Raw genomic sequence first — 23820 nt, 5'->3', positions numbered from 1 at the left:
TCTTTTTTACTGACCGGTAATGGGATCGCAACCCTCGGTGTCGCGCCCGTACCGGGGACCAGCAACAGGATCACAACCCTCGGTGTTGTGCCTGCACTGCGCTCAGCCAGTGAGCGGGAACGGGTCTCCACATGGGATCCGAACCCTCAGCGGGACCGCCGCCGTGCTCCCAAGCAGCGCACTCTCCAGTGCGCCACCAGGCCGGCCCAATGACAAAATTTTTAAATAAAGAGAATTAAGGTGAAGAACAATTTGCATGAAAAAATTTTTTTAAAGGAAGGAATAGGGCTGGCCTGGTGGCGCACTGCTATAGTGTGCCGCTTGGGAAGCGCGGCGGCGCTCCCACCAAGGGTTCGGATCCCACATACAGACTGGCCGCTCACTGGCTGAGCGGGGGGCGGGAGCAACACCGAGGGTTGCGATCCCGTGGCCGGTCCCGGTCCGGTACCGGCGCAACACTGAGGGTTGCGATCCGTTGCCAGTCACGAAAAAAGACAAAAAGGAAAAAATAAATAAATAAAGGAAGGAATAGTCTGTCTGTCTATCTACCTATCTATCTATCTATATCTGGTTATCTATCCTTATGTATACATGGAATCACTTTGCAAGGGTAAACAAGAAAATGATAGCTGGTCACCTCCAGGCAAGGGAAACTGAAAGACTGAGGGTTGGGAATAGGAGGGAGGCTTTTTAAATTTTTTTTTTTTTTTTTTTAAAGATGACCAGTAAGGGGATCTCAACCCTTGGCTTGGTGTTGTCAGCACCACGCTCAGCCAGTGAGCAAACCGGCCATCCCTATATAGGATCCGAACCCGTGGCCTTGGTGTTATCAGCACCGCACTCTACCGAGTGCGCCACGGGCCGGCCTAGAGGCTTTTTAAATTTTTAAAAAATTTTTTGAACTATTTTACCACATACATGGTATACTACCCATTCCAAAAAATTTTTAATGGAGAAATGGTCAAGTTATTGGGTTTACTCATTGTAATGAGATTTGACTAGTAAAGCAGTTGAACAGTCACCTAGATGATACCTGTTGAATAAATGAATGAAATAGTGCACCATTTTTTTGGTCAGGTTAGGACTTGTATGTACTTTATCTTCTGAACTGATTGCAGATGGAGTGATAAAACAGCTAACCAAAAAGTAAATGCATAATCAAAAGAGAGAATTCATGGACCACAAATATTTGTAGGTTATCTGTTGTAGAGCAAACTGGCACAGATAACATTAAGTCTGTTTCTAGGGTGAGTGCCCACAACCAAAAGCAGACCAGAAAAATGTTAAGTCAAATTTGAGTAGAAGATTAGATGGCTCTCAGCATGGGGGTTAATCCAGCAAATTAGAGATTCACAAAGACAAAATGATTTTTAATTCTAGTTAGTTACCTTTGATTGAAGCAGGTAAGAAAAATATCTGCTGCCAGATCTATCAATTTATAAGCTTTTAAGTTTTAGTACTATAATACATCAGGGCCCTCAACTCAGGTATTATTATTAATCTAACAATAAAACAGTGTTGACCATCAAATATTGACCTGTACTGCAGTAAAAAGCAATATGAAAGGTGGTTTCTAAATGGACTGGAAAATGGTCCCAGATATATACTCTGGAATATAAACGTTTCGGATTTTTTTTTTTTTTCAAGGGGTGGTGGTTCAGATAGGAAGGAGATACGAGGCTGTGGAGGTAACAGAGAAGTGGAAGTGGAGAAATAGAGGAAGGGGGAAAAAGGAGAATGGAAATGAAAGCTCTGTCCCTTTTAAGGCTGAAGATACCTCTTAATTAAGCTTTAAAAAATCACTTCTTCACAGAGATTCAGAAACCCTGAACCAAGAGAAAGGACATTAATTAAATGAAGTTCAATTCCATTTCTTGATGGTGAGTTTTTCAGTCTCAAACCAGAGATTGAAAAATGAAGAAAACAGATACCTACAGCCTAGACACAAATGTACCTGTTTAAAGCTCTGTAAGAAATAAATCTGAGGGATCGAGAATTTCTTCCTGGAACTGAAATCAGGTTGGAATATAGCTCTATGAAAACCAGGGTAAGTGGTCTTGAAATTTTTCCAATAGGCTTTTCTTGCCTGATCTGCCTGAAGTAAAGCAGTGTGACTAGAAACACACAACAGCCAGACTCTCTACTTAATGGAGACATATCCCTTGGGTACAAATGACGTGAGGAAAACAGAGGCTTGCAAACACCTTAGTTAAAAAAAAAAGAGAGAGAGACAGAGAGAGAGAAAAAGAAAAGAAAAACAAAACCAAAAACACTGCCTTTGGTCACTCTAACCCAGGCAGAGGCTAAACTACCTTTGGAGATTTCTAAAGTATTGTAGAACTTGGTAAGCTGAAATGGTTTCTTTTTCTATATTTCTCATAAAGAATCTAAGACTCAACAGTTTTAATTCACCTGAGAAATCTCTAATTAATTCTTTGGGCTATAGAAGGCAGACAGTGCTCTCCACAGAAGAGAATTAAATTTTTCTTAAGTTTTCAAATGAAAAGATGCTCATATCATTCAGCAAAAAGTTTGGAGCATAGCTACCTACTTATCATCTGGGTCACTTAAAATGCAAATTACTAAGGCCCACCTCCAGATATCAGCAGTAGTAGAAGCCCAGTAAATATATATTTCGTGTATATTTTCAAGTACATGCCAAAGGATTCCAATGTAAGTGGTACAAAGAACAGAATTTGAGGAATACTACTGTCCATTCCTAAGAATGGTCCTAACTACCTACTGTACTACCAGTTAAGAAAAACAGCAGCAAGAAACAATTTGTAGGCTGGCTGGTTAGCTCACTTGGGAGAGCGTGGTGCTGGTAACACCAAAGTCAGGGCTCAGATCCCCTAGTTGCCAAAAAAAAAAAAAAAGTAATTTGTAGACTTCTAGACATTGTAATTGCAAAAAAATTTTTTTAATTGTTTTAATATAAAGGGTGTTCTCATGATTGCTGTGCAAAAATGAATTTATGGCTCCCAGATACAAGATACATCTTGTACAAATGGAAATATCCCTCAAATCAAATGTTAACTTCTGGGAGTGATATTTTCTGAACATGTTTAATATACTAAACAGGGCCATGCTTAGTTCACCTTTTACTTTAATAACACAAGTGAGGATTCAAGAATGGGTAGTACATGTGTCAGGAGGGGAAGACAAACAAATCAACAGTACTTACAAAGTGTTTAAAGAACCATTTCATTCTCCTTTCATAAACAATTCAATAGCTCAGAGTAGTAGGGTCTAACAAGACGGAAGAGTTATACAGATACTCTGGATTGCAGGAAAACAGATGGCAGATACTGTCAAGCAATCTCTTGAGTTGGAAAATTTCTAGGGTCTAAGCCAACTTTAATTGCTGTGTCGAAACTGTTCAATAATTCTGGCTCAATGAGGAATAGGAAACAAGAAGCTAGGAGGAGGAAAGGGGAAGGCAGCATTGCTTTCGTAACGTTCTAGGTAGTACCAGAATTGCTGTCCCCTTAAATTAGAGTAGTAGTGTCAAAGCTATCTAAAAGACAGAAGTCAAGGATATCATAAGGGAATGAGGGAGATGAACTGCCCAGCTTTGTGGGAAGCAGAAAAGGCTTTCCTATTTTCTTCCAGGTAAGTAATGCAGACCACATTAAGGTTTTCCAATACTTAATCTTTTGTTTTTACTATATCACTGAGTAACTGAGAAAGGTGTCGGCCTATTTGAGCCTACAGAAAAAGAATTAAATTTGTGAAACAGGGACAGAAAGGCCTCTGTATTACATATAAAGAAGATAACCTGTAAGAGAAAATCAACTTTCCAATTATTTTTCTAACACAGAAGCAATTATTATCACCTGTTCTATGCAATGTAAGAGTAAGATACTTTTGGGCCAAGCTCGTGGCGCATTCGGGAGGGTGCAGCGCTGGGTGCGCAGCAGTGCTCCCGCCGCGGGTTCGGATCCTATATAGGGATGACCGGTGCGCTCACAGCGCTCACTGGCTGAGCACGGTGCGGCTGGGGTCAAAAAGGACAAAAAAAAAAAGAGTAAGATACTTTTGGGCCAAGCTCGTGGCGCATTCGGGAGGGTGCAGCGCTGGGTGCGCAGCAGTGCTCCCGCCGCGGGTTCGGATCCTATATAGGGATGACCGGTGCGCTCACAGCGCTCACTGGCTGAGCACGGTGCGGCTGGTCTCAAAAAGGACAAAAAAAAAAAGAGTAAGATACTTTTTTACAATTGAACCCATAAATTAATTTCTTTCAAAACCATAAGAGGCATAGCTTTGGAGTTTTGATTTTTAAAAAAAGCATATGGAAGCATTAACAAAATGTTCTCTACTGTCCAAAACTCAGCTATTCTTTTTTCCTGAGATGGTACTGACTCCAAATTCCTGAAAAACAGGATTTTTGCTTGGGGAAAAAGTAAACACTTTTTAAATTCTCTTGTAAAGATAACTTTTTTAAAAAGCAATTCTACTTGAATAAATAGAAATACAAACAGTTGAAACACACAAGAAAAACTGATGACTTCTTACCTTGCTGCCACTTCCAGGTTTAAGGTCATTCTGTTAAAAAGAGGAACATAAATAATATTTTAAGATATATCCAAATGTCTTTCACTGTGTACTTGTTTCTAGTCTCTCCTGGAACATGACACTACACAGTAGTGGTAGTGAATTCTCTGGCAGACTTCAGGGTCTGCAGAAGAGTATTGACCCCCTCCACTCTGAGTGTATCAGAGTACCTTTTTAGAACAGTATGTATGGATAATTTAAAAAGTCTATAGTTACCATCTTTAGCAAGGGACTTGCAAGAACAACCAAACCACTATTTTAGGTAGAAATATTAATTGCACTACAAAATAAATCAATCAGTTCCCTTAGCTTTTCAGAGATATTACACATGCTGCTTGGGAAACAAGCAGCTATACTTAGTACAGTAAGGCTAGATGATTTTGGAGAAAATTTAGCCTGATGGCTGGGTTGAATGAATTTCTATTTTAATAATTCATTTCCTCATCCTGTTCTGTAGTTTTCTCTGAGTAAGTGCATAAGTGCTCCTAGCTCTGATACTTCTTACCGGATGGACATCGCCAATATAGTACTGTTTTAGCATTTCTCTGGCATCAGAGGAGTGGCCTACATCTTCAAAGCTTTCACTTGCATCTGTACCAGCTTGTTCCAGCAGAACCTCTTCTCCGCCAGGATGCTACAAGAAAAAGAAATTTACTGAACAGAGGGTTCTCTGAAAAGCAAACCAATATAAGTTACTTTCCTGTTCCCTTTTTCTCCTCTTTTCTCCCTTTAATGGGAATAATGGAACAAATTGACACCATGTGCCACCTGATAGGATGCAATGGGAATAACACAGCATAACTTCTGTGATATTCTGGCCCAAAACGCATAGAATGGGTAGTATCGTGAGAAAACCTAGAACAACTGCAAATTGATAGTCTACTAAACGACTGCTCTGTGATCTCCAAAAATATCAACATCATGAAAGTCAAAAAAGACTGAAGAAACTGTTCCGGATTAAAAGAGCCTGGAGAGAAATGACAACTGGGAACAACTTGTGATCCTGGGTTGGTTGCTTCTGCGAACATTATTGAGACAGCTGCAGAAACCTGAATGGGGACTCCAGACAAAGACTATAAGGAATTCTTTATTCTATTCTTAAAACTTTCCTGTAAGTTTGAAATTGTGTCAAAATAAAAGTTAAAAGAGGAGACATATTCTATAACTACTATAAGCAACGTAACCCTGGAAAAGTTATTAAGAAATTGAGATGTCTTTATTTCCTGATTTGTAAAATGGAGTTAATAAGAGCATCTACCTTGGCAACTATTGTATTAAATGAGATAAAGATATAAAACACTTTGTACTTGAGAAGAGCAAGGTGCAGTAAGTATAATAAGCTACCACCTATGATTTTAAAAAGCATACATTTTTAAAAGACACATATATGCTTACACATGCATAAAATCTCTCTAGAAATGCTGAAGAGAACCTGGTAGCTGGGAGACAGGGTGGAAGGAAAACTTTTCACTATATACTCTTTTGAAATCGTCTTACCAAGTAAAGTATAACCTACTCAGAAAATAAATCATTTTTAAAAATTACATTTAGTACAGTCCCTGATTTAAAATAAATACTCAATAAACATTTACTCATAATTAGCAAATTTAGAATTTACATTACTCAACATATCTAAATTTGTATTTTTGAAATACTAAGTAATGCTTCTTAATTACTTTTTATAATAACCATTTACAGAGAAAATTACCATTCCTATTTTAAAGATTAACTCAACTAAAGTACAAAAACTCTAAGTGAAACCTCCCAGTCATATTCACTTGCCTATGAGCTTCCTGAGGATAAGGGTAACTTCTATTTTTGTCTCCTAAAAGGTCTCCACCCAGTGAGTGGGTCTCACATGCCAGTATTTAAGCATGCTATTTTAAAGCAAGAGTAAGACAGCCACCATTCATTTGTTATTACATCTAAAACCTCCCAGCTGTGTTTTTTATCATGGAACTAAGTCATTAGTTTTGGAATTACATCCCAATTTGCTCTATGTATCTAAACTATGGAATATATTTTTTCCTTATGACAGATATATCTCAACTATTATGTTGCCTTTCAGAGTAAAAGGATAACAAAACTTCTTAGCAGCCTGAGATATTTCAGGGAATGACTGAATTTATGACTTCCTACAAAGCTCTTTCTACAAAGTACTTTCATATCTACCAATCTCTCACATGAATGAATGAATAAAAGAAAGTACAAAACTTAAAAAAAAAAAAAACAGAGAAGTAAAAATTATATACTCACTGTGGTAAATTTGAAAAAAAAAAAAAAAAAAAAAATAAAGAATCAACTAATCAACTATAGTCCTAAAACAGAAATAAGTACATTTAACAATTTGGTACATAAAATTCCATTGTTTTTCCTGTGCATTTTTTCAATCATTTCAATCATTCTACAACTTTTATTTGAGTCCTTACTATTTTATATACTATGTAGTGATAAATAAAATTGTTGTGTTTTTACAAAAGTGAGTTCATACAGTATATAATGCTTCGTAGCCTGCTTTTTTCACTGAGGCGAGGGGGTTCACAGTGGTCAAAAAAACCCTTGGTTTGGTAACTCAATCTAAAATACTGTCTTAATACAGATGGTTTAGAACAAGCAAAACAATGTCAGGGAACTCTCAGTTTCTGCTTTAGAATTCTATAATCTTCAGATATTGTTATTTAAAGTCAAATGGAAGCAGGGCTGTAGTGGGCCACTGGCAGTGCCCTAGGAGGCAGTGCACTAGGCCCAAGTCCACAGCCAAGTCCAGGACAGTCGTAGGCCAAGATGATGTCCAGGCTGAGGGGTATGTAAGGCCTTGAGGAGAACCTGGAGAAGAGCCCCAGAGCCCCAGAGCCCCAGAGCCCCAGGGAGAAGCCGGACTAGTTCTCAGTAAAGATGGTGGGTGGGAGCTGCTGTTTGATTCCAGCCTTGGCCTCTGGATAGTCCTACTCATATTTATCATCACCTTCTCAGGGATCATCCGTCACTACACGTCCCTCTTGCTGCAGAGCAGCAAGATGCTCACCCAGGAGCAGGTATCTGACAGTTCACTTGAAGCACAGTCTTCAAGTAAAATGAAAATTACATCCCCAAACAGTCTTTATTGACATGAAAATATTATTTCAACAACCAAGAGGATGGATTTTTCAAAAAACTAATAGGAAAATAGGGTAGAGGGGAGGGGGTTAGTGAGAGGTTAGTTAATGGACACAAAATTACAGCTAGAAAGGAAAAATAAGTTCTAGTGGTATATAGTAGTGCTAGGCATCTATAATTAATAATTTATTGTATGTTCTCAAATGGCTAAAAGAGAGGATCTTGAATGTTCTCATCACAAAGAAATGATAAATTTTTGCAATGATGAATTTGCTAACTACCCTGATTTGAACATTACATACTATATACATGTATTGAAATATAACTGTGCCCCATAAATATGTACAATCAATATGTTTCAAATGGAAAAAAAATTTTTTACAGGAATAGTGCCACTTCCTCCTATGACTGATCCCACTGTGCTCACCGATATGATGAAAGGGAACGTAACAAATGTCCTCCCTATGATTCTTATTGGCAGATGGATCAATATGACATTCTCAGGCTTCATCACAACCAAGGTCCTATTTCCAGTGACCCTCTGTTTTAAGGCTATGCTACAGCAAGGAATCGAACTATTCACTTTAAGTTAGATGCATCCTGGGTGAATTTTGCATCCCGGTACTTCCTTGATGCATTTACTCTCTGATTCTGGGCCAAGATAATGGCAATGACCAGTAAGGAACGAGGCAGGCACAGAGACTGGAACAGCCATGGCCATGTCTGCAGATACTAACAAAATTTCCAAGAAAAAGTGGGAAGTATTGGAGCTGATGGATCTAGATGATGTCAAAGAAGAGCGCATGGCCAAAGACTTCCACTTTGAAGACATGTTCAAAAAGCAATTACAGACCTCTATTATTTGATGACCAAGCTGAGATTAGCTCTGCTGGAACTCAGGGTAGCCCTTAACCTGGTTACTTTCATTTGAGTTGGAGCCTCTCAGAATAAAAAGGAGTATTCATGAGCTGGTGGGTGTGCAGCAAGGATTATTCTTATCTGAACCAGATCCCCTTTATGCTTGGAACTGGAGAAAATGAGAAGTGTGTGCTGGGTGACTGATAGACAAAGAGCCATTCAAAAAATCTGTTAAATTTTCCTTCTGATGACTCTAGAAATGAAAGGCAGAGAAAGGGGAAAACTCGGACTAGTGATAATACAGACAGCCCCCAACTTAAGATGATTTGACTGATGATTTTTCAACTTTATGATAGACTTATTGGGATATAATCCTATCATAAGTTAAGGAGCATCTGTATAAAAAACTTAGCAAAAATTCAATATTTGGAAAAAGCATTGTTAGTTAATTATAACTAATTATTGTTAATTAATTTTAACTAATTATTATGTGCAATCAGTCTGACTTTCAACCACATAAACTCCTGTTTTTGGGGGTTCCAAAAACCTGCATTTTTACATTTAGTTATGTTAGTATTTTTAAAATTTTCTTTACAAAAGTAATAATTTTCATTATGAAAAACTTAGAAACTACAGATGAGCAAAGTGAATCTTCCTGTGTTGTTCATTTTGAGCCAACAGAATGATATGAAGAGCAAATGTGTCCAAACTTTATTCACATAAACTCTTTTCAGAGTGAATACCTTGGGCCAGGACAGACAGCAGACCCTTCAATACTGTCCAGGAAAAATTGCTGACCCAGACATACTGCCAGATTCTCAAGTGCTCTCAGGATCATCAAAGATGGATTAAATTACGGGAGGTTCTTGATCAGCAGTTCAGAATATATCAAATCCACTGAAAAAAATCAATGTTTCTATTCTGTATATGAGCACCCAGTTGAACTAAAGACCTAGTTATACTGAATAAGAGAGTTTATATAACATTGTAAGAAGGGAGAAAGGGCAATCGCTGGCAGACACATAGATAAGGGCTGCCCAGGAATCATTCTGTCTGGATTAAATGTCCCAGGGAAGTGGTAGTGTGCCATTTCTGTATCAAGAGGTGGATGTAATTTGCATGTTGAGCACTGTAATCGAGAATAAATGAAATAAATGACTCTTGACTCTACAAATTAAACCATCCTTTTTTCTCTTTAAGAATTAAATCAAATAGAAGTAAAACTGGAGAAACCAGAATAAGATCTGTGGATTATATCAATGTCATATCCTGACTGTGATATGGTACTACAGTTTTGCAAAATGTTACAGTTGGGGGAAACTGGGTTAAAGGTAAAAGGGATCTCTCTATTATGTCTTACAACTGTGTATGAATCCATAATTATCTCAATAAAAATGTCAATTAAAAAATCAAATGAATTCCCTAAGTATATACTCGAGAAATGTGTAATAGATATATATACTCACACACACACAAATGACCAAAGCAGCATTATTCATTACAGCCCTAAACTGGAAATAGCCCAAATATCTACAGCAGAGTGTGAATAAATTGAAGTATAATCACAAAATGGAATCCTAGCCAGCAATGAAAAAGAATGAAACACTCACTGCTCCATGCACAACATGGAAGAATATAACATGTTGAGCCAAAGAAACCAGACATTGAATAATAAACATATACTGTGAAACTCCAATTCACAAAAAGTTCAAAAACAGGCAAAGTGAATCTATACTGTTACAGCCAATAGAATGAGTAACTCTGGGGATGAAGAAGAAAGCACTGATTGAAAAGGGGTACAGGAGGGGTTTCATGGTGCTATAATATTCTAGATGGTGGTTATACAAGTGTATTCACTTACTTGAGTGACACCTTATGGATAAATCTCAGAAATATATAATTAAGGGCTAGCCAGTTAGTTCAGTTGGTTAGAGTATGGTGTTATAACACCAAGGACAAGGGTTTGGATCTACTTACCAGCCAGCTACCCAAAAAGAAAAAAGAAAAAGAAAGTAATACATAATTAAATAGAAAAAATAAGTTCAAAAATATCAAACACAATATGATCCTATTTGAAAAAGAAAAACACAACTACCCTTGAGTATATGGTCAAATGATCTTCAACGACAGTGCTAAAACCACAGCGGAAAGGACAGCCTCTTCAACAAATGGTGATGTGAAAACTGGATATCCACATGCAAAAGAATGAAGGTACATGCCTATCTTATACCACACACAAAAAATTAACTCAAAAATGGATTAATAATCTAAATGTAAGACCCAAAACTATAAAAATCCTAGAAGAAAACATATGAAGAAAGCTTCATGACACTGGATTTGACAATGACCTAGGCACCAAAAGCATGCACAAGCAACAAAAGAAGAAACAGACAAATGGGACTATATCAAACTTAAAAACTTTTGTGCATCAAAGGATATAATCAGCAGAGTGAAAAGGCAACCCATGGAATTGAAGAAAATATTTGCAAATCATATATTTGATAAGAATATATAAAGAACTCCTAAAACTCAACAAAAGAAAATCAAATAACCCAATTAAAAAATGGGCAAAGAGCCTGAACAGATATTTCTCCAAAGATATACAAATGGACAACAAGGATAAGAAAAGACATGCAACATTACTAATCATCAGAGAAATGAAAATCAAAACAACAATGGGAAACTGCCTTACATCCATTAAGATAGCTATCAAAGAAAACCAGAAAATAACAGAGGATGTGGAGAAATTGGAACACTCTACACTCTCGGAGGGATTGTAAAATGGTGTAACTGGTATAAAAACAGTATGATGATTCCCTAAAAAATTAAAAATAGAATTAACATATGATCTAGCAATTGTACTTCTGAGCATAAATCCATAAGAACTGAAAGCAGGGTCTCAAAGAAATATCTGCACATCCATGCTCACAGCAGCATTATTCACAACTGCCAAGAGGTGGAAGCAACTCAAATGTCTATCGACAGATGAATGGATAAACAAAATGTGGTGTATATACTTGTACATACAATGAAATACTATTCAGCCTTTTAAAAAGAATGAAATCTTGTCACATGCTATAACATGGATGAAACTTGAGGATATTATGCTAAGTGAAATAAGCCAATCACAAAATGACAAATACTGGGCTGGCCAGTTAGCTCAGTTGGTTGGAATGCAGCCTTGTTAATACCAAAGTCATGGGTTCAGATCTCCAAGCTGGCCAGCCACCAAAACAAAAAAACAAAACAACAACAAAAAAATGACAAATACTGTATATGTAGTATGTAAAGTAGTCAAATTCATAGAAACAGAAAATAGAATAGTGGTTGCCAGTTGCTACAGTCTCAGTTTCACAAGATGCAAACATTCTGAATATCTGATTCACAACAATGTAAATGTACTCAACATTACTGAACACTTAAAAATGTTTAAGATGGTAGAGTTTATGCTGTGTATTTTTTATAATATAAAATTTTTTAAGTAAAATACAATTAAAAATAGAAATATATGTATATGTTTATATATACATACTTTTTAGGAATATATCTAGATGCAATAAAACTAGGACAAGGAAGAAAATAATGAACATGGAATTAGGAGTGATGGTTATCTGGGCGGAAGAGGGGCCAAGAGACAGAAGGAAATAATAGGTAAAAGAACATTTGATTAAATCCAGGTTATTGTTAAAATCCTAATTTTTGTTTTTGGTGATGAGTTAACAGGCACTTGTTATATTTAAAATAATAATTACATACATTCATATATACATACATACATAAAAAGGAGTGTATTACATAAAGATTATATTATGCAAAGAAGGTATTTGGAGTTAGAAGTCAGAATAGTAGTTACTTTGGGGAGGAAAGGAGAAATACTGATTGGGAAGGAGCACTTCCAGGATGGTAGCACTGTTCTCTTTCTCAACGTGAATGGTGGTTTCACAAATGTGTTGACTGAAAATACACTGAATGTACTTTTATGCTTTGTGCATTTTTCTGTTACAGTTTTAAAAAATATTTCTTAAAAACTATGCAATTGACATCTGTAAAGAAAAACGTCTGGTTATGTCTACTGATTGGACACAAGACAGATTTTTTCAAATTTTTTTAGCTGTAAAACACTTTCTTCAAGAAATATTTTGGATAGAAGCCCAATACACACAATCAAATAGACATGATTAAAGCGCACAGCAATCTTCAAGAATCGACTTGAAAACCACTGATGCAAACAAAAAAGAAATAAGACTAGATTTCAAATTAAGTAATACCAGTGGCAGATACAGGACAGTAGGTTTTGGAGGACAATTTCAGTCATGCTAGGTCTGAGAAAATAGTAGGAACTCCAAGTACAAGTGGCTAACCTCAGTAAGCCAGATCTTCAGAGAGCACACTTATAAACCATCAGTATGCAGAAATGTGCCCGCAAATTTAATGTAGTTACCAAAATTTAAAATGCACCAGAAAAGTAGTCAGAGGAGGAGGAAAGAACTAATATGATGCACAGGGAATTCCCCTCCTAAAACTGATTCAAAGACTTTAAGGCCAGAAGTAGGTAAAAGAGTATGTTCCAATCCTTGCCCACATGTTAAGATGGATGGGCCAAGGTTTGAACTTGAAGACCTGCCAATCAACAGGTTTGATTCAACCAGTTCTGTCAGCAAGCAGTGATAAATGAGATCTTGGCTTAGAAGAATAAAAGGAGTAAATTTTCATGATATCTTATTAGGCAATGGTTTCTTGAAGACACCAAAAACAAAAGCAAAAAAAGAAAAAATACATAAACTCGACATCAGCAAAATTTAAAACTTTTGTGCTTCAAATGTGACCATCAAGAAAGTGAAAAGAAAACCCACAAAATGGGCAAAAATATTTGAAAATCATATATCTGACAAGAGACTTATATCCAGAATATATAAAGAACTCTTAAAACTAAAACAAACAAAAAGATAAATGACTAAATTTTTGAGTGAGCATAGGGGTCAAGGCTGCCAAAAAAAATGAACAAAGGATTGATTTTTATTTATTTATTTATTTATTTATTTATTTATTTATTTATTTATTTATTTATTTATTTATTTATTTATTTATTTATTTATTTATTTATTTATTTATTTATTTATTTATTTATTTATTTATTTATTTATTTATTTATTTATTTATTTATTTATTTATTTATTTATTTATTTATTTATTTATTTATTTATTTATTTATTTATTTATTTATTTATTTATTTATTTATTTATTTATTTATTTATTTATTTATTTATTTATTTATTTATTTATTTATTTATTTATTTATTTATTTATTTATTTATTTATTTATTTATTTATTTATTATTTATTTATTTATTTATTTTGACTGGTAAGGGGATTGCAACCCTCCGCACGGTGTGGTCCACACCACACTCAGACAGTGAGCGCACCGGCCGTCCCTATGTAGGATCCGAACCTGTGGCCTCGGCGTTCCCAGTGCCGCACTCTCCCGTGTGAGCCACGGGGCTGGCCCAAACAAAGGATTTTAATAGACATTTTTCTAAAGAAGATATACAAATATGGCACATGAAAATATGCTCAAATGTCATTAGGGAAATGTAAATCAAAACCACAGTGAGATTCCACTTCACACCAACTAGACTGGCTACAATAAATAAGACAATAATGAGTGATGGGAATATAGACAAACTGGAACCCTCACATTGCTGGTAGGAATGCAAAATGGTACAGCTGCTGTGGAAAAGTTTGGCTGAACTTTCCCCCAAAAGTTAAACATAACGTTATCATATGACACAGCAACTCCACTCCTAGGTATATACCCAAGAGAAAAATACAAATCCACATAAAAACTTATATATAAATGTCATAACAGCATTATTTATAATAGCCAAAAGTGGAAGCAACCTAAATGTCCATCAACTGGTGGATAAATAAAATATGGTACAGCCATACAGCAGAATATCTTTTGGTGGTAAGAAGTAATGGTGCTGATACATCCTACAACATGGATAAAACTTGAAAACATGCTAAATGAAAGAAGCCAGTCACAAAGGCCATACTGTATGATTCCACTTACACAAAATGTCCAGAACAGGCAAATCTATATAGAAAGATTAGTGGTTGCCTAGAGCTGACGGGTCTGGAGGAAAATGGGGAGTGATGGCTAATGGGCATGATGTTTCTTTTTGGGGTGATAAAAATGTTCTGAAATTAGATAGCGGTGGTGGCTGCACAACTTTTGAATGTAATAAAAACCACTGAATTGTAAACTTTAAAGGGTGAATTTTATGATATGCGAATTATCTCAATAAACCTATTATTTTGAAAAATGAGCCCATGGCAAGCCATTTTGCAAAGGTTGCCAGATGCTGCAGGGAGGTCAAGGGGAATGAAAGCAAAGAAAAAGTTAGTGTTTAGTACAGAGGTCAACTCTGTTAGACTGTAGTTGCAGTAAAATTGTAGGGATGGAAGCCTTACAAGGATTCTGAGGGGAAATAGAGGCAAAATACAGCACACTAGGAGAAATTGTGCCATGAAAGTACAGAAGAAGCACTGGATTAAGAAAAGTTATTTTCAGGTCAGGGAAACCCATTCCAATCTGATGATAAAGAACAATTTAATGGAAGGATTTAAGAGCAGAAGAGTCATATAAACTTGGGGTTTTGTCCTGGTTAAAAAGGGGTGTAATCAGGGCACAGATGAGAGGGCGAAAAGATCAGCTCATCTTCTAAGACTGTAGAAGATAAATGGATGGTATACAGAAACAAGTTCAGATAAAGAAACTTCTATTGCCTTCTCCCACCCCTTCCCCCAATTAAGTGTGGACAATATGTAAATCTGACATAACTGTTGTAAAAAGTGTTAGAGGAAGCCAATGAGACAAATAGGATTGTCTGTTGAGTGGCAGGTCATTTACTTTGTGGTGGATCTTCCCAGTTTCACAACATTTTCCAGCACCACTTCACTGCCTGGAGAGCAAAAACCAAGAGTGGAGCCAGAGAAGCAGGTGATTCAGGGTTGAAGATTTGTTTGTTTGTTTGTTTTTGTTAGTGATTCTTTATTAACTTTATTGTTTTGTTTTGTTTTGTTTTTCAGGGCTGAAGATTGATATGAAGAACCAAAAGGTTGAGGGGGCCGGAGAACACTTGTGCCATTAGTAATGCAGAATGCATTAGAACCTACAGGCATTATGTTTAACTAAAAAGAGTAATACCTGATGTGCCTTGAATTATTCAAATAAAAGTGTAACAACCCGAGAGTACCGATGCCTTGTTCTGCCTGCTTCTGAAAAAGATAGCATCCCTATGTCATCTTAGTATTTTTCCTATATTATTACTCTTCAAGCTAAAAAAAACTTGTCTATTAGATAAAACTTTCTGAATTAGGTTTCATACTCTCTACTGACTGTACAATTATTCAAAAACCTCAACTACCTCAAAAACCTTGAAAATTAAGGTTTAGTAACAATATTGGGTTCTTCTCATTTGGGCAACACTGCACCCATTCACCAGACTGCAATCTTGGGAGTATCAGGAAATACCTATCCCCTCCCACTTGGCATTATTAGCCAATAACAGATTCTGACAGCCCAAACTTCTCAGGAGCTTGGAGCATACAACAAAAAGAGTACTAAAACTATGTAACATACTTATACCTCATTATTCAAATTGAAAAAACATATTTAAGTGAGATGCAAAAACCAAATTAGTTAAAGGATATGGATATGCTACTATTTTTTTTTTTTTTGGTCTTTTTTCGTGTCCGGCAATGGATCGCAATCCTCAGTGTCGTGCCCATACCGGACCGGGACCAGCAACGGGATCGCAACCCTTGGTGCTGCGCCCGCACCTCGCTCAGCCAGTGAGCAGGAACCGGTCTGTATGTGGGATCCGAACCCTCGGCGGGAGCGCTGCCGCACTCCCAAGCGGCGCACTGTAGCAGTGCACCACCAGGCCGGCCCTGGATATGCTACTATTATAGTAACAATCCTGGTGAAATTTCTGGCTACCTCAATCCCTGAAAACACAAGTAAGCTATGAAGGGGGTAGGTGAAGAGTAGAGCATCACCCCAGAAGCCAGAAATAACTGTTACCACTTCAGTCATTTGGACTTGACTTTCATTTTACATACTACCAAAACCTACGAAAGTCAGATGACTAAACTACCCAAACCAAAGTCATATCAACAAGTATATTAGACACGAAAGTTAATAAAGCATAAGAGACTATTAAAAAAGAAACGGTATTGTATAGCTATGGTAATTTAGAATAAACAATGCCCTCAGTAATTGGTCCCAATTAATGAAGACATTGATTTATATTTCATACAGCCTGGAGATCTTTTGTTTTAATTGTGGTAAAATACATATAACATAAAATTTACCATCTGCTGTGGTTTGAATGTGGCCTCTACAAAATTCAGATGTTGAAATTTAATGGCCAATGTGATGGTGTTAAGAGATAGGGCAGTTAAGAGGTAATTAGGTCATGAGGGCTCCTCCCTTTGTGAATGGGATTAAGACCTTATAAAAGAGGCTCACTTGCCCTTCCACCGTCAGCCACATGAGGAGACAGCTTTCCTTCCCTCCAGAAGATGCAGCGACAAGGTGCCATCCATCTTCAAAGCAGACAGCAGCCCTCACCAGACAACCTAACCTGCTAGCACCTTGATCTTGGACTTCCCAGCCTCCAGAACTGTGAGAAAATAAATTTCTATTCTTCATAAATTATCCAGTCTTAGGTATTTTGTTATAGCAGCACAAATGGACTAAAACATGATCTTAACCATTTTTAAGTGTACAGTTCAGTGATATTTAAGTACATTCATACTGTTGTACAACCATCTCCACCATCCACCTCCAGAACTCTTTTCATCTTACAAAACTGAAACTCTATGCCCATTGAAACCCTTTTTTGACTTAAAGTCTACCTTGTCTGATATTAGTATAGCCATCCCTGCTCTTTTGGTTACTATTTGCATGTAATATCTTTTCCCATCCTTTTACTTTAACCATTAATGTCTCTGGATCTAAAGTGATTCTCTTGTAGATGGCATATACGAGGGGACTTCAAAAAGTTCATGGGTCAAGGGTTCAGATCCTTGCACTGACCAGCCACTAAAAGAAAACACACACACACACAAAAGCTGATGGAAAAATGAAATTTAAAATAAAAATAAATATTAATTTTATTTCTCAACATAAGCTCCACCAAGTTCAAGACACTTTTGTAAGCGATGATACCAGCCATTTAGTCCATCTGTAAAGAAGTGAGGATCCTGGGAATTTAATGACATCAATGAAATCTTTTTTATATTATTAACAGAAGAAAAATGGGTGTCTTTTAAAGATTTTTTAAGATTAGGAAATAAAAAGAAACCAGAAGGAGCCAAATCAGAACTTTCAGGTGGATGCCTAATGATTTCTCATTGAAACCCTAGCAAAATTGCTCTTGTTTGATGAGAGAAATGAGCAGGAGCACCATCGTGGTGAAGGAGGACTCCCTGGTGAAGCTTGCCTGGGTGTTTTCTGCTAAAGCTTTGGCTAACTTTCTCAAAACACTCCCATAAAAGCAGATGTTATCTTTCTTTGAGCATCAGAAAGTTAATAAGCAAAATGCCTTGAGCATCCCAAAAACCTCTGCCATTACCTTTGCTCTTGACAGGTATGCTTTTGCTTTGATTGACTGGACGTCACCCTTTGGTAGCCATGGCTTTGATTGTGCTTTGTCTTCAGGATCATACTGGTAAAGCCATGTTTCATCTCCTGTTACAATTCTTTGAAGAAATGCTTCAGGATCTTGATCCCACTTGTTTAAAATTTCCATTGAAAGCTCTGCTCTTGTCTGCCACTGGTCTGGGCACAACAGTTTTGGCACCCATCAAGTGGAAAGTTTGCTCAACTGTAATTTTTCAGTCAGAATTGTATAAGCTGAACCAACTGAGATGTCTGTGGTGTTGACTATTGTTTCTGCTGTTAATTGTCAGTCCTCTCAATTAGGGCACAAACAATATTAATTTTTTCCTTGCAAACTGATGTGATGGTCTGCCATTGCAGGCTTCATCTTCAACATTGTCTTGACCCTTCTTAAAACAAGTTATGCATTTGTAAACTGCTGATTTCTTTGAGGTATTGTTTCCATAAACTTTTCACAAAGCATCAGTGATTTCACCATTCTTTCACTCAAGCTTTTTCATAAATTTTTTTTTTTTTTTTAAAAAGATGACCGGTAAGGGGATCTTAACCCTTGACTTGGTGTTGTCAGCACCACGCTCACCCAGTGAGCGAACCGGCCATCCCTATGTGGGATCCGAACCCATGGCCTTGGTGTTATCAGCACCGCACTCTCCCGAGTGAGCCACGGGCCGGCCCACTTTTTCATAAATTTGATGTTTATTTTTGCTTTGATTTTAGCAGAATTCATGTTGCTCTGATAGGGACTCTTTTCAAACTGTCCTATCCTTCTTAGTGCCTCAAACTAGATCCTATTCAGACATATAACAAGTTAGTACAAGTTTATTTTGGTGAAAAAGAATTTTGAAATCCATGCAGTTTTTTTACAATACACATTTTTCCCATGAACTTTTTAAAGATCTCATAGTTTTTTTTAATCTGATAGAGTTTTTAATCCATCCTGTCAATCTGTATTTGATTGGAAAGCTTAACCCATTTACATTTAATTACTGATAAGGAAGGACTTACTTCTGTCACTTTGCTATTTGTTTTCTATATGCTTATAGGTTTTTTTGCCCATCATTTCCTGCATTACTATCTTCTTTTGTGTTTAGTTGATTTTTTGTAGTGAAACAATTTAATCCCTTCTATTCTCCTTTTGTGTATATTATATATCTATTTTCTTTGTGGTTACTGCGGGAACTACATTTAACATTTTACTTATAACACTCTAATTTGAATTTGTACCATCTTAACTTCAATAAAACTGCTACTTTACAGTTCTATCCTCATGCTTTTCAGCTGTGTATGTCATAAAATTACATCTTTATACATTGTGTGCCCCCAAACATAAACTAATAATTGCTTTTTTAAATGCACAAGTCTCTTAAACTATGTAGAAAACAAAATGCATTGTAACCAAAGTTAGCATGATATTAGCTTTTGTAATGGCCCATGTGTTTACTGCAATCTTTATTTCTTCACATGGCTTTGAGTTGCTGTCTAGTGTCCTTTCATTTAAACCTGTTGGATTTTCTTTAGCATTTCTTTCAGGGCAGGTTTAGTGGCAACAAATTCCCTCAGTTTCTATTTACCTGGGAATGTCTTAATTTCTCCCACATTTTTAATATAGGATTCTTAAACAATTTTTCTTTTAGCATTAGGAATATATAGTCCGACTGCCTTCTAGCCTCCAAAGTTTCTTATAAGAGATCTGCTCACAATCTTATGAAGGATCCCTTGTATGTGATGAGCTGCTTCTCTTTTGCTACTTTCAACATTCTCTCTTTGTCTTTTGACAGTTTGATTATAACGTGTCTCAGTGTGGGTCTGTTTGTGTTCATCCTACTTGGAGTTCATTGAACTTCTTGGAGGTTTATATTCATGTCTTTCATCAAATTTAGGAAATTCTCAGCCATTATTTCTTCAAATATTCTCTTTGCCCCTTTCTCCCTCTATTCTCCTTCTGAGAATCCCACAATGTGTATATTGGTCCACTTGATGTTGTCCCACAGGTCCCTTAGGCTCTGTTCATTTTTCTTCAATCTTTTTTCCTTCTGTTCCTCAGACTCAATAATTTCAATTGTCCTATCTTCAAGTTTGCTGATTCTTCTGCCAGCTCAAATCTGCCTATCAATCCCTCTAGTGAATTTTTCATTTCAGTTACTTTAATTCTCAGCTCTAGAATTTCTTTTTGATTTAGTTTTAGGTTTTCTATCTCTTTACTGATATTTCCATTTTGTTCACACATTTCCGTGGCTTTCTCCAGTCCTCCTTTAGCTCTTTGAACATCTGTAAGACAGTTGTTCTAAAGTCTTTATCTAGTAGATACACCCATCAGGTCTTCCTCAGGAACAGTTTCTGTTGGTTTACTTTTTCTTTTGAATGGGATATACCTTCCTGTATTACTTGTGATTTGTGGTTGAAAACTGGACATTTGAATCTAATAATGTGGTAACACTGAACATCAGATTCTCCCCATTCCCCAGGGTTTGCTGGGGTTTTTTTGTTTGTTTGTTAATGACTGTAGGCTGTCTCTGTGCTGAGGTATAAACTTAAGGTCTTTTTTCTTTTTTCCTTTTTGTCTTTTTTCGAGACCGGCAACGGATCGCAACATTAAGGTCTTTTTTGAGCCTGCACTTTTCCCTAGTCATGTGTAAGCACTTTCTGATTTCCCCCATACATGTAATTGCTTTTGAATATCCTGGTCTTTATTGTCTGGCTCCCAAAGGAGAAAAAGAGAAAAATGATGGGTGGGGGTGAGGAGGCAGGCACCAGCCCTTTAAATTCCCTAGAAGTCACTTCAGCCAGAGAGAACGGGGCTCGCAACAATGTGGGGGGAAGGGCAAGAACAATGGCTGCCCACATGCACCTCCATGATCAGAAACAGCAATTGTGATTAGAAAACAAATCCTTGATATTTGGAGGACAGCATCCCTATTGCCCACCTTGGCTCCCACAAGCTGTATACAAGCTCCTCCAGGAACACTTGCACAGCTACCTGCCACAGTGCTAGGGAGTAGGAGATGGGAGCTGCTCAAGCTATGCTGGGAATTAACTGCAATTTGTCATCCAAGCCTTCCCCTGGAACTTGCAAGCTTTCAATAGACTCGAGAATCCCAAAACAGTTACATCAGTCTCTGCCAGTGTCATTTTGTCTGAGCGGGGAAGAGGATTCCTGATGTTTCCCACTCTGCCATCTTCCCAGAATTCCCACTTACAGTCTGTTTTTAAAGTCTCATAAGAACATGCTTCATTTTAGAAAGATTTCCATCAAACTCATTAAGAAAAAAAAAACAAAAACAAAACTCAGTTAGAGCATTGTATTGACAACACCAAGGGTTTGGATAACCATACCAGCCAGCCATCCCCCCACCAAAAAAAAAAAAAAACTCGGAGTAGGCAAAGATTTCATAGAGAGGATACAAAAACAATAACCATAAAAAAGTGATAAACTGGGGCCGACCCCGTGGCGCACTCAGGAGCGTGCGGTGCTGGGAGCACAGCGGCGCTCCCGCCAGTGGGTTCAGATCCTATATAGGGATGGCCAGTGCGCTCACCAGCTGAGCGCGGTGTGGGCGACACCAAGCCAAGGGTTGCGATCCACTTACCGGTCACAAAAAAGACACCAAAAAAAAGTGATAAACTGTTGGCTAGTTAGCTCACTCAGTGCTGATAACAAGGTCAAGGGTCTGAATCCCCATACTTGACAGCTGCCAAAGATAAAAGAGTGATAAATTGGACTTGAATAGTAAGAACTTCCACTCTTCAAAGACTTGAGCTTCAGTTATCTGAAAATTTAACTCAAATGAAAATCTTAATTACCTAATGAGAGAGTATATGGGAATTACTGAGTTTTCAAAGTTTGTGACAAATTTCTTTTTCCACTGATAAATCTATTTATATTTAGATTCAACAAAGAAAAAAAGGTGCCAACTTCAGAAGAGGGTGAAACCATCCCATTATCAGCCAATATGAATAAAACAATAATGCTCTATTGGGAGCAAAATATTACATAGGAATATATTCAGTTCAACAGGAAGCCAAAGGAAAGGCTTGAGACACACCCAGGTATCTTATTACTCAATATTTGCCCTATAGGTGGCCTTAGCCATTTAAAGCTCTTAATTAACACACTTCCACATTTGCAATGTGATACCAAAAGCAAAAGGATTTTATTCACCTTGTTACCAGGAAGGTCAACAACGGCAGCTCCAAGTCAAAAGCCCAACTTCCAACCCTAATATATGAAGATACTTCAAAAGGTCATGGAAAGATTTGTATTATCTATTTTTTTTTTTTTACTTTTTATTTATTTATTTTTGGTGGCTGGCTGGCACATGGATCTGAACCCTTGATTTTGGTGTTATAACACTGCACTCTAACCAACTGAGCTGACTGCCTAGCCGTCAGAGTTGTATTATCTTTTTTTTTTTTTATATAACTTTCACTTTTATTTATTTTTTAAATTTTTATTGAATCAAAATTGATTATACATATTTCTGGGGTTCAACATTGAGACATGTTGATCAAATCAATAATACTAGCATATATATTGTTCCAGCCTGGGCTTGAACCAACTTTCTGTCCTATGCTTACTTCTAACATGGAGGAACTTCCTGTGGGAACCAGTACTTGAGCTGTGTGGTTGAGTAAATTGCTGCTTTGCTACTGTTTCCCGAGGGAAGGCTTTTTGTGCAGCTCAGGATTTAATGGTTGACCTTATACGTACTTCTGGCCTCCAGGTACTCGGTGCACCTGGGTTGTGTAGAAACTCTTGATCTGGGCCTGAGTTTTTTCATCAAATTGCACCCCATGCAATTCTGCATTCCCGACCAGTCTCCTCTGAGTGGTCCTGTGCTGATTGGGGGGCAGATTGGCTGTCCTTGCTGTGTCCCATTGTTCTCCCGGAGGGCCCATCTCCCCGACTGCCCATGCTCCAAACACTTCCTGTGCTCCAAACACTTCGATGGTCCCTGAGCCAGTCCCTTGAGATGACTCACTGGCCTCTGAATGGCTCCCCCTTTTCAGCTGTTCTGGCTCCTCGCTCCTGTGTGGGACCATAGGAACGCTATTAGTGGTCTTGCTGTCCTGGGGGCCACCAAAGTCCTCTCCTCCCCTTCCGCCTCCAAGTAACTCCACCTAAAGGGCACAGCTGCAGCTTCTGCTGGCTCCTGCTCCATGCACTCCAGCATTAAAGCAGTGGCCCAAAACACTGAGAGCAGTTTTTTCTTTCTCTCATCGTGGTTTCTCCCACCTTCATGAGTTCCATACGTCTGTCTTCACCTGAGCTCCAGCAGCCCCAGCTTGGCTGATGTTACATTTTTGTAGTTGTAAATTCGTTCATTTATGGGAGAGAGTGATGCTGGGGACCATCTATTCTGCCATCTTGACCAGAAGCCTCTTTCTTTTGTATTATCTTTTAATTCCATTTTTCCACAAACATTTTTAAGTACCCTCATATATAGATACATGTAAATAATGCTAATACAAATAAATTAGAAACTGCTGATGCCAGCATTTTAAGATCAGAATATATTACTTCTCACACTTGAAAAAGAGACATTTAAATGCAGGGTTACCACTACCTAATCTACAAGTACATATGCTTAGCAAAACTGTAGAGAGACTACACAGTTACTATTTT

The 23820-nt window shown here is 37.4% G+C and overlaps 1 protein-coding gene across 1 annotated transcript in view; it reads right to left on the bottom strand.

The window, feature by feature from the left end:
- The window catches only part of LOC103586587 (cytochrome b5 type B), a 46531-nt gene that overhangs the window by 9548 nt on the left and 13163 nt on the right, over window positions 1–23820 (bottom strand). Inside the window, exons 2-3 of the mRNA XM_008567885.1 lie at window positions 5060–5188; window positions 4516–4545 (exon numbers count right to left, since the gene is read on the bottom strand). Coding sequence (XP_008566107.1) covers window positions 4516–4545; window positions 5060–5188 — 159 coding nt within the window. The remainder of the gene's footprint in view (window positions 1–4515; window positions 4546–5059; window positions 5189–23820) is intronic.

This window comes from Galeopterus variegatus, unplaced genomic scaffold, assembly GCF_000696425.1.
Source record: "Galeopterus variegatus unplaced genomic scaffold, G_variegatus-3.0.2 Scaffold354, whole genome shotgun sequence".
Classification (NCBI taxonomy): Eukaryota; Metazoa; Chordata; class Mammalia; order Dermoptera; family Cynocephalidae; genus Galeopterus; species Galeopterus variegatus.
The sequence above is the reverse complement of the archived record's forward strand: the minus strand, read 5'-3'. Positions and strand labels throughout refer to the sequence as shown.